The sequence below is a fragment of the Calidris pugnax genome, unplaced genomic scaffold (assembly GCF_001431845.1).
Source record: "Calidris pugnax isolate Ruff unplaced genomic scaffold, ASM143184v1 scaffold54, whole genome shotgun sequence".
NCBI classification, from domain to species: domain Eukaryota; kingdom Metazoa; phylum Chordata; class Aves; order Charadriiformes; family Scolopacidae; genus Calidris; species Calidris pugnax.
Genome location: NW_015090864.1, coordinates 1,484,084 through 1,496,114, shown reverse-complemented (window position 1 = coordinate 1,496,114; position 12,031 = coordinate 1,484,084). Strand labels below are relative to the sequence as shown.

Genomic DNA, 12,031 nt, shown 5'->3' with positions numbered 1-12,031 from the left:
AAAAAAAAAAAAAAAATCTCCATGTCAGGGTTGACAGATGGGAGTTGGTGCAGTGGGAGGTAGAGGGAGCGCAGAAAGCAGAGAGGATCCTCTCCTGGCAGCGCTGCCATTTCCTTTTCACCGTCACCACTCTCCCGCGTTTGCAGCCCGTGTCTGGGTGTTGGCTGTTTACAGCTGTTTACACGGGCTGTCTCCTCTCCAGAGAACTGTAGAGATGCACAAGAACCAGATCTTTATCCCGGCATCATTTTGCAGGTGGAGAAGGGATGAGGTCAGGGCCTCTTCGCTAAGAAGCCCAGGTGACACCTGAGCCCACCAAACCCAAGCCATGCCCAGCCTCCAGTTGATCCATCTAATTGCGTTGGGGATGGAAAGGCAAATACAGCCAGATGTGATGGTCACTGTAGTCTTCTTGGTGCTACTGTACCAGAGGGTTGCCCTTGAACACCCCAGAAGTCACAAGAGGCTGAAGTCATCCTTTCTGACAGTGACCTGGCCTTACAGTAGCTCCAGCAGTAAGAGAAGGAGCTCCTCTACTACCTCATTGGTATCCTGCTCCCAGAGGCTGAAGGACTAACACGTTGGCAAGCTTCCTCAGCATCTCTGTTTGCTGCCGTTGCAACTTGCAGCTCTTGCCAAGGCTCAGTAGAAGCTGCTAATCTCCCAGTACTGATGTGGGCTACAAACCAGATATGTGGCTGCAGCTCCTCTAGACCTCCCTAAACTGCATTTCCTCCTCGTTTCTGCTGCCTGTACTGAACTAACTAGGTAACAGCCAGCTCAGAAATGCTGTAACCATGAATATGGACTGTTCTGTACCTGTGGGCTGGAACGTGGACTCAGGCAATGCAGGGATATGCCGGCACTTATGCCTGTCTCATCCCCTGCAGTAACCCCCAGCTCCAAGCTCAATTCACACTGACACTAAACACAACCGATGCTTCTCTCTTTAGCCAGGACCTGCCAGTCTTTTTCTCAGCAGCCTTGGCAAATCTCTGGCCTGCAGTATTATGCATCTCGACGGCTGAGTGGAGCTTGCATAGTCACATTTTCAATCCTGATCCTTCCAGTTTCCTTCCCCATAGTTACAGGGTAGAGTTTGTAGATCTCCGTTGTTGATACCAGGGCAGCTGCCCAAATTGCCATTAGCGGAGAGGTAGACGGGGTGTGGTTGGAAATCAGATCCTCTTGGGAAGAGTTTCATGAGAGAGCAGAGAGTACCTCCTACATGTAACTAACCTCCTGGATGGATCAGTATCTTGTGGCTTTCTGCTCATGCCTTACTTTATTGCAGAAGTGGAGAAGTCTGATCCAGAACAGGGAAAGGGGGGGAAGCATTTGGCACAGAGACAACTGAGATGCCAGAATGCCATCAGGAAGATATTATGAGGTCTGCTAAACGTGTTAATTTTAAATCATGCAAGACATCATGAGGTGGGATTAGGCCTGAAATAGGAAGGGACTGCCTGTATTCAGTGGTCCAGGAGATCCTTTTCAGTGCCATGTTCTTCCATTAGTAAAATGGCCTCTCCAACAGAGGCTGGATGTCAGGGCTGCTTTCTAAGAGAAGAAAGATGGGGGGTGGGAGCTATTTGCCCCCAAACTGGGCCTCTAAGAAATGCACATGGAAGTCTGAGCCTGTAGCCCTAGGCTCCCTCTATAGTCAATGGAGAGAAATAAACATCTTGGTATGATTCATGTTATCCTGAGATAGGTGTCTAAGATAGGTCAGATGAATTGCTCTCTGGAGATGCCGATTGCTCTCCACTGACTACAAAGGGAGCCTGGGGTGACTAGCTCAGACTTTGACATCTAACTCTGGGAGATGAGATCAGTCCTATCAGAGAGCCCGTGGAGCGATATTGTTACAACACAGCAAGAAAAAATTACCAAGGAGACTTGTGTCTCCCAGGTATTATAACTGAATTTAAAAGCCTTGTTCCAATCTTGCTAAACCTGGGGGAAGACTCACATGGATTTTGCACAAGATGAGCTTTCCCATCCACAGCAGTAGCAGGGACAAAAGAGTCACTCCACGAACACAGATATGTATTGGCTCTCTTGAAAGAGATGAGATATGGAACTTATCCCCAAAGATGTAGAGCCCAAAATAAACCTATCTGCAAAGGTAACAGTGCCAAACACCCCAAATGAAACTGGATGTGACTTGAATCCCACCTCTCTCATGAGCTAGACAAATGCCTGCTCTGCCCTTCATGTGGTCTCTGGGAGCAGGAATCTTCTCATCAAGAGCCGGTCTCCCTGGATTCCCTCAGTGATTGATGGAGAAATGTAGAAACTTCAGGGTGTGAATAATTTAATCCTAACTGTCTACAATACATCAGATGAATCATACCCCAGAGGACCCAAGCATCAGATGGAACTCCCTTGACCTGTCTGACATAATGGACCCAAACTTTTTCTGACTCACTGATCTTTTGCAGACCTCATTTTTAACTTTTCATAAAGTGCAAGTAAAGAAAGTGCTCTGCTCTAGAAGAGTTATTCTTAATGTAACAAAGGAAAATATAGTAGCTAGTTATCAACACCAGAGCAGTGTTGCATTAGAAATGAGGAGACTTGTAAAACAGGAGGCAGATAGATTGTCTATCTCTTGGTGGTATGTCAAGGCAACATGTCCTTTGGGAAGAGATGTCATAGTCAAATCCAGATTTTGGGTTCATTCCAGAAGTCTTGAGGTGAAATTCTCCAGTCTGCATCATGTAAGGATAATCTGACAGTCCTGGAAAGCTATGAACATGCAGTGTGCTCTCTACCTCAGGAAAGAAAGAGGCATTTGAGATCCAGAGATCTTATATCTCTTCCAATAATGCACTATTCTTGCTGACCCTTTCCATTGCCAGATGGCCTTCAAGAGATTACTTGGTATCATTTTCTGAAGGACGCTTTGACTTGTCTATAGGACAGCATCATCTTCAGAAACATCAAGACTGAAGATAATAGTAATCCTTCATGGTCTCCCTTGGCAAGGTGACAAGGGGATCTTATCCCATTTTATCCCACCTAGATTTGAGTTAAAACTGCTGGAAGGCAAGACATCTTCCCAGTTTAATAATGAAGCAATAAAGCGGTCTTGAATACTCCATATTTCATTCTATGCTCATCCTGGTAACTGCACAGACAGGAGCTGCGTCAAAAGGAACATTTTTTTGCTGGACAGGAACAGGGTTAACCCAGGGAGACAGGAACAGTGGGTCACTCCGCCACTTTTGTGGCTCTTGTCATTTGCCTTCTAGCAGGGGTGACGGCCAACAATTATTTCCGGAATGAATTTATGCCTCGGAGCCTCTGCATCACCCATTAGGCTCTCATTTGTCCAGTGGGGAATTTGATATATGTCCTCAGAGGGCACATCCGACGGGCGCGGACACTTGACAAAGCAACGGGACGCGCGCGCACCCGCCCTGGCTCGTTCAAACCCCCTCGCGCGCCGGCAAACGCCCCGACGTACAAAAAGGGACGGTGTGGCTTCCCAAGGTTGCACGAGTGTTAAACTCTAATAAACAAGCCCCGTCGGCGAAAGCTGAAAGAATCTGAGCCCTCCCCAACAAAGCATTTAATCCAGTTTGGCGTAACCTTTGACATTATTAGGGATCGCAGTGACCCTAATCCAATCAGATTGATTAACTAAAGCGGAGACCCCATAAGCTGACCCCCCTCTGGCCTCTGCTATTTAGTCCTGACCAAACAGTGGGAGAGACGTGCCGTATTTACACCACAATGGGTCCGCGCTGAGAACCTGTTTCATTACAGAGCGACTTAAACTCCCATTACTCCATCAATGTATCATTCTTCAATAGTTCATTAAAAGCTGCTCCTCCACAATAACTATTAACCATTTCTCAGTCCAGCTGGCAGGTTTAAAGCCCCAGCCAGTCTTTAGCAGAAGGAGGTGGGAGTGAGTGAAAGAAATAGATAGACAAGGGCTCCCTTTTTAAATTTAAACGAACTGGGGGCTTAAATAGTTTGAGGTAATTTACTTTTATTGAATGGGGGAAGGAGAGGGAGGAAACTTTTATTTTGACTTAATTGTGTGCTGAGGTCCGTTAAAGAGACAGGGCCATGATAAACTTTTATTCTATTACTTCTCTTGAGATCAGTTCATATTTCTGCCCACACAGGAGTTTCAAAGAGGGTTCGCACAATGTTGAGAGACTAGAAAATGCACCACAACTTAAACATCAACAGTGTCTTCAGTCTATAAATGTTAAAACCAGGGTGAAAGACACAATTCCCAGTAAATGCCACTTAAATTTCAGATAGAAAACACCTGTTAGGTCGCACAGTTCACTTTCTGTTGCCAGTGATGGCATCTCCCTCTACTACACCCTCCAAAGGCAACTCAAAGATCTTTCCTTGTCTTTGGGAAACTGAAAGACACAGCAACTGCCTTACAAACTGCCAAACCTCCCAGGTAAGTGGCTGGGCACAAGCTGTGGCTAAGTTGATCACTTAAAGTCATGTGGCTAAGACCATGTTCCACTCCACAGCTTCACAAAATACAGGTCAAGAAACAAATGAAAACTACTTTTTTCCTCTAGAAATTACTCTGTAGGAAAAATCAAGTGAGGGGTTCTTCCTGCTGTCCAGTAGTTGAGATTTGAATTTCTAGGAGACTAGAAATCATATGAACTATATCCTCTTGTATATGACTGATAGACAGACAGGTAGGTTCAGGTAGAGGAAAAGACATCAGGCTCACTTCTTTTCCTATATCGGCATCCTGTTCTTTGCATTCCCAATAGTTTAGGATCCCCGAGTTCACCTATTTCCTAGTGCTTTGCAAGAAAGACCCAACAGTGGCACCTGTCTGAATGTTTCCCCATGGAGCTGCACAGCTGCTCATGTGTCCCCAAGACCACGGAGGAGGAGAAAAACCCCCTTCCAATCACCCCATAGCAATTTCACCTCCTGCTAATTCCTGAATCGTTCTCTATGCAGGTAGCACAGCACAGTGAGGAAGGTGACACTTTTCTCCTTGAACAGAGAATATTTATTCCATGGCCAAGAACAGGCAAAACTGAGTAAATGAATATGTCCTGAATGACATATGAAGAGCTAGAGCAATTTATGGCCAAGCCTGTCAAGTATCACCTCGAAATAGCAACAGGTCTGGATCCCCTGAACATCACCATTCCTTTGTAGCTGGGCTCATGAATACCATCGCTGTTTAATACGTGATTCGTTTTGCCTGGCTACGGAAATGTTAAAAAAGAAGTATACATAAATATAGTTGTAGCTAAAACAGGTGGGATTTCCTTCCATAAACAGGCTGATGGGGAAAAAGAGTCTAGTTTCAGATGAGATAGCAGAATATGGCTCTTAGCAGGACCAGAGTCTGGTGACAGTTTGGCACGGCTGAATCAAAGCTCAAGCCTAGCCCTGAATTAGCAATGAGAGACCAAAGCAGCAAGGGCAGCCCAGACAGCGAGGCAGCCTCAGTGAGCTTTGGGCCTAGAAAGTATTTCCTGAAGGCATTAAAATCAGTCCTTTTCAATGAAAGAATTGCAGATAGTCGTGTAAGGCAAAAAGAGTTGCTTTAGCGACTACGTTGAGGGAGGATCAGGTCCTCATTGACTCAAATGAGAAGCTGAAGTTAGATCTTGGGTGACTTAAAATCCAGGCTGCAGAGGAGAGTTTTGCTTGCTTTCTTTCTCTCCTTTTCTCCTTCTCTCTTTCGGGGTAGGAGCTCAAATATGTTCCTACCCTGGGGGATCTGCCGCACAAGAATGCGACTGAGCTGTTTTTTTTCTCCCCCCTCCTGCTGTAGGTGAAGCAAAACTGAAGGGTGGTTTGATTCTCCCTCAAGGAACAACATTCTTCAGTTATGAAATCTTCCCAGCCTTCTTTCCCTCCCTGAGCCTGGCTACCAAAAGCCTGCACTCTCAAGCAGGGACAGACCCTTCGTGTCGACACCGTTGTGAGATAAGAGCCTTTGGCAGCTTGTGGGATCGGGGTTCCTTCGGTCAACAAGGAGGTGAGGATCACTTTCCTCAGGCACAGGGTTGAATTGCTACAGGAGGTGTGGAGCATCTAATCCGAGAACATCTGGGAGCACGACGTGCTCTGTGTGTCCTTGGGGACATCCAGCCAAAGACATTGGTTATCTGGCTCCCCCACTGCCTGCGCCCGGTGAATGATCTTTGGAAAGTCACACTGGGTTTGTGTGTATGGGAAAAATATCCAGTCTGGCTGTACTGGCCTAATTCAACCCAAGGGTGATGTACCCAGAACGAGTGTTTTAATTGCGTGCAAAATATCGTGGTATGACACTTTGATAATGCACTTAAGTGCATTACAGTGCAGATTTTACAGGTGTAATTATTCTGGGATGGTTTCTCACTATTAAACCCAAATAGTGACACCAGTATTAATATTGTGCTCCAGCTCTCCAGCTCTAAAGGGAGAACCCCACCAGCTGAAACCACCCCTTCTCCTGCTGGGGGTGTGTAAAATGCCTGTTGTGGCTGGTGGAGGCCCTGCCACGATACAAATCAAGGCTTTGCTCTTTCTTGGCTGCCCTATTTTTCAAAATTCCCTCAAGAGGAAATGCCCAAGTCTCTTCTGAATAATGCAGCAGGGGAAAACCAAACAAAACCCCGATCTCCAGATGGCAAGCACTGGGAGAACGTGACCCAGGGTGGGTGTAGTTCAGCTACATACACCAACTCAGAAGATTCCCTGAAACTATCCCAGGTCTTCCCTCTCATAAGACGTCAAACCGCGCTACTCTGCTATTCCAGACAAAGTAATTCCAACTCTCAGACTGTTAGGAACCTGTAAATGTTACTCTTTTGCAAAATCACAAAGAAAAAAAGAAAGAAAAGAGGATTTCTGAGCCTCTTCTATTGTTGGTGTCCTCAGAGAAAGCAGTCATATTCCTGCACAGGTCTGCACAGGGCACCTGGACCTACCATCTGGGCAGGAATCAAATGCAACATGAGTTTGCCTCTTGGACAAACTCCTTTGTGCTAAAGGGAAAGGCAGAGCTTGACCCAGACTTGCTGAGACCAGCAGGAGCAGGCTGGACTTTAAAAGACAGGCTACGAGGGCAAAGAAGGGTAAAACAGTTCTTACAGGCTAAAATAGGCTCCTGCCAACTTGTAGGGAAAAAGAGCAGATACTCAGAGTTAGCCAAGTGCTTAAATCCCACTGCTTCCAACAACCTAGGGAAAAACATTTTGAAGATCTCCCACTTATATCAATGGGTGCTGTGTCAGAATTAGTTGCCTGAATTAGCACGCTGTCTTAATTTGACATGTTCATAACCAAGGAAAGCAGAACCATTAACTGATGGTGATTTCCTCAGGCCTTTGATCTTCATTGTACCCCATTATAGTACCAAAATTGATGTTCTCTCATAAGTCCAACCCCTAGGAACCACACCCAACAGCCCCTCATTTCCTCTCTGCAATCATTGAGAGAACTGAAAATGTGGCATGAAGTGCCACGGGGTCAGAATAGGAGCTAGACATCCAGCTTGACCACCGAAAACACAATGATCCTTCCAAGGCACTTTGGATCATAGGATAATTCATGTGGAAAGGGACCCTGGGAGGTCTCTAGTCCAACCTCCTGCTCCAAGCAGGGTCAGAGGTGACCCCACTCTCTGCACACTGCCAAATGGGACACTTCCAAGTTCTCTGGACCTATTCAATCCCAGCAGTGGTTTGAGGTAGAAATAGTAGTTAGATGTGACTGGATGTCAGCTGTGCGATGGAGATGGTGGGTAACCACTCTCCTTCCTTTGGGGAGGCACAGGTTTGCTTGCTATCCCTATGACAAGGCTTAATTATCCTCTTGTCTCTACAAAAGACCTTCGGGGTCAGGTTGGAACTGCTTGGATGAGGTCCTGGGCCACCAAATTTTTCCCTAGCCATGTCACACCTCCTTTATCAAGCTCAAGTACTATCTCTGGCAGCCCATTTTATGTGGCGCTTTGTCACAAACAAATTAATTCACAGTAGGTTTCTTAAGATCTCTGCCACTACTCCACCATCGATGTTGCTGTTGCCAAGCCCGTAGCAATGCACTCACCTTTATCTAGCACGGGGCCAAAGATGGCTAAGCTGTCATTGACGGTCGTGCAGTTCCACCTCCTCCCTCGAAATTGGTGTTGGCATTCCTGGATCCCAATCTTTACGCCTTCTGCTACGCTGGGCATGATCTCCACATAGTTCCGACAGAAACGTAGCTGCTTGGGTACCAGTCCTGGGATGCTCCCACAGAGGATGGGCTGAGTCCCCAGGGAGGAATACTGGTGACCAATTGCCAAGGACCTGGAAAAAAAAGAAAACACAAGGAAAAAGAGATGCTGTCAGGCTGGCTTTCATCTTTGTACTTGCTTCATAAGAATGGAGATGGAAAATCAACATTTTCAGTTCCTCTGCATTCTCCTCTCCAGCAAATGTTCTTTCCACTGTCACTCCCCCCACAAAACGATCTCACCTCTCTCCTGAAATTCCCTACAGACCCAACAAGACCACCAACTTTGCCTTTAGCAACTTCCTTCCCTTTTCTTCATCCTCTCAAAGCCTTAGTCCATCATTGTGCTGCTTCTTAACAAAGATGCTCAGCTCACACAAGTAGTTTACTTTGCAACCAGAGGGTCAAAACCATGTTTCTTTATTTGAAAACCAAGCAAAACTGTACAAAATCAGGGAGGTTTTGTAGGAAATTTCGGCAGCTGAGGAAATCCAGGGATTAGAAAGTCACAAGCACTTTAGAGCTACACCAAGTAGAAGAAACCATGTTCCAAGTCTTTGGAAGGGGGACAACAAAAATGGACAACCATTATACAATTCAGCAATGTGCCTTATATATTTGAACCTTACCAGGTAACTTCTGCGCACTGAAACTGACCCTAAAGACTCAAGCAGTTTGGACCTTAAGAACTTAAAAAACCCAAGTCTGAGCTAAATGCTACAGGAACACTGCATAAACTCACTACTCCACGATGCTTTCATAAGCTGTGGAGGAAAGGGGATGGAGGTATATCCCTGCTGGATAAGAAAGAATCTGGGGGAAAAACTCTCCTATGGCTTAATATGGGTCCAATATCAGTGCTATTCCCATGTGAACTCATTCCTGGAAACATTCACGCATAGGTGCACGTGAGTTCGGAGCCATGGCTGGCATATTGGCAACCTCCTTCTAGAAGAGATTTTCTGCTGTTTGCCAAAGCATTTCCACACCTGCTTAATCCAAGCATTTGCTTTGCAAAGCTTAATACTGGGATGTTCTAACCTGGATGAAATGTTCTAAAAAATAAATTCTTAAAATGGCTGTCAGGATCCTTCTGGATATTAGTTTAGCACTTTTTCACTTTAAATTCAAATCAGTGTGAATTTGGGAATTTTCAGCTGTGAGGTTATATTTTCTCAAAACAATGCGAGCTTTTCTGTACTGTCACAAGGACGTGGAGAGCCTACTTTGCCCATCAATCTATAAATTGCTTTGGTTAAAGGGAGGAGAAGGAAATTAAAAAACCAAACAAAACACCAACAAAACTTGAGTGTAAATCCTGTGCTCAGCCAAATGGAAGTCTGTTGAAAGGAGTGTCCATGAACCATTAGGTTGGTTGAAGCCTTAGAGACAAACAAGTCAGCTATGCAGAGAGATCGGCAGATATGTAGCTAATTAGATAGATTTTTAAAGTGATTTTACTGGTGCTTCTAATAATAACCTTGATTACTAAAACTGAAGGGATTTTTAGAATATAATTTCCTTTTCTTCTAATTAAATCTCTTGATTGGCTTTTCTTCTCAGAATTAATGACAAACAGAAACTTGCCTGGGCAGTGTGTATTTCTGTTTACATTCGTTTTTCTATGTGGTTTTCATTTGGGAACAGCCTGGTGTCTTAGAATTATCAACAGGGCAGTCAGGGAATAAGCTTTCACACTTGCTATTCCAATAAAAAAAAGTACAAGAATTCTATCATTTCTGAAGTTCACAAGAAAATTAGCTTGACTTCAGTACTTTCCTGGGCTAGGATAAAAAACATTTTAATATGACTGTCCTTTTTATGGGAGAAAGGTACTTGCAGTCAATTTGCTCCCTTCCTGGTGGGTACCTGGTCAAGATAAGACAGGAATAAAAAGAAGGTGGGCATTCAGGAGGTCAGATGCCAGGGGATTTTAGGCTGAAAGTGGCTTTGCTAAACACACTCAGACTTGCAAATCAGACCTTTCCAGGCAGATGAGATATAGAAACATCCATTTCTGGATCCCAAATGGTTCTAGTAGGAGTCTAGCACCAAGATAATCAGCTCAGCCAAGACCGTGCCATCCAAGACATCACCCAGAAAATGTACTTCAGATGGGCAAGGTAGAAGGTGCCTGGGAAAGCAAAGGGCTTTCAGCTGATTTCCTTAGGTGCCTCTTTCCACCTCAGCTGCACTTTTAGGAGAAGATTGATCTCACCTAACATTTGAGGACAATTCATCCTACCCCGGGGAGGGAATATGAGACAAGTAGCAACTGCCCTACAGAAGTTCTTCTCCTCTTCCATTGCATTAAAAGAGGGTGGAAGGCAGCTCACTTCAACTAGGAACCATGTTCATCTCACCTACCTTCTGATATCTGCAACACAGACATCTCCAGCTGATCTACTCACCCCAGCCTGCTTTTGTAATCAGTCAGTGGAGAGAAACAGGCACTTCTAGGGCACGATTCATCTGCCTTACTTTAGACGTCTGCTTTGGGATGAGGTGAATCATGGTCTTGCCTCCATTGACTGTATTGGCTAGACTATCAGGACAGCCTGGGTGACTGGTTGAGTGGGATATGTCTGCCCTGTAAAATTCTCCAGATGAATCATGAACCTACCAATCGGGATGGCTAAGTTCCTTGAAAAATTCCCACCCAGGAAAGTTAAGTGCTGTGTCTAAGTCCATGCAAAGAGCTCAGCTGTGGGAAGGAGGCAAGTTCCTGCAGGAACCTGCAGGAACCCACAGGAGAAGACCAAGGAAAGGACCCAGTTAACTTGTTTTCCCTATCTAAGTGGCTTGATGTGGGTTTTCTTGAGCTTTAGATAGATTCGAGGAACAACTAGTGGCAGAAAAGCACCTGTGAAATGGAGCCCATGCCAAGCCAAAGAGTGTTTGCACTTTGACTGCACTGTGCACTTTCTCTTTCACTGTTAAGTTCTAAACCACTGCATCGCAATTTCTGGACTAAAGGCACCATGTAAAACACTGTGTCAGGCTTCAGAGGACTTGAGTGTGATGCCTCTGTGGCGTTGTTGGGAATTCGGAGTCGTAGAGTGCCACATCCCCAAATCTCAACCCATTCAGCTTGCTGAGGACTGGGAGCTAGGAGGTACTCACAGATGCCAACTTTAGGCTCAGGAGCTACATGGTCCTATCTCTGTAAATGGTGGGGAGAGATAGATGCCTTCATGGAAACCTCCAGAAAAGACCACTAACTTGATTGCTCTAAGTCATCCCTCAGAGAACAGTTCAGCCATTGACTATACAAGGAGTTCAGGACATGGATACTTTCCAGTGTCTAAAGCTAATTTTGGTGGAAACATCTGTAGAGCTTGTTCCCACATCAACAAGAATCACCGTCATCCTTCCCAAAGCTTTCAAAACTGCCCCGTCCAGTTCCCAGTGAAGACAAAGTATCCACTCAGATAGAAACAACCTGCTGTAGGCTCCATCCCTCCTGTTGTGAAGCAAGGAGGACTTTCTTGAACTCTTTCAATGGGACCTGGATGAAGCTTTAGGATTCTAGTCTCTCAAACTTTAATTTATGCGAACAGGCAAACTCATGCCTGTCTCTATGTTTTTTGGTGATTACCACAGTGGTAGATTGAAAACGTCAGTCACAGGAAGAGGAGTTTATAGGTTGGTGCCCTCAACTATTCGTTTCGATTGCTGGGAAGATCATCTGAGATAACAAAAAAATAAAAACATGTAGAAATACTTTTAATTGCTTTTCACACTGCTCCCTTCTCAATACAGAAGGGAAACAGTCACACCTTGCTTTGATCTGTGTTACAGTCTG

General features: G+C 45.2%; 1 protein-coding gene across 1 annotated transcript in view; it reads right to left on the bottom strand.

Annotated features, from left to right (window-relative positions):
• WNT3A (wingless-type MMTV integration site family member 3A) overlaps positions 1-12,031 on the bottom strand; it is a 126,567-nt gene that overhangs the window by 48,289 nt on the left and 66,247 nt on the right. Inside the window, exon 2 of the mRNA XM_014944886.1 lies at positions 8,059-8,300. Within this exon, the coding sequence (XP_014800372.1) occupies positions 8,059-8,300 (242 nt within the window). The remainder of the gene's footprint in view (positions 1-8,058; positions 8,301-12,031) is intronic.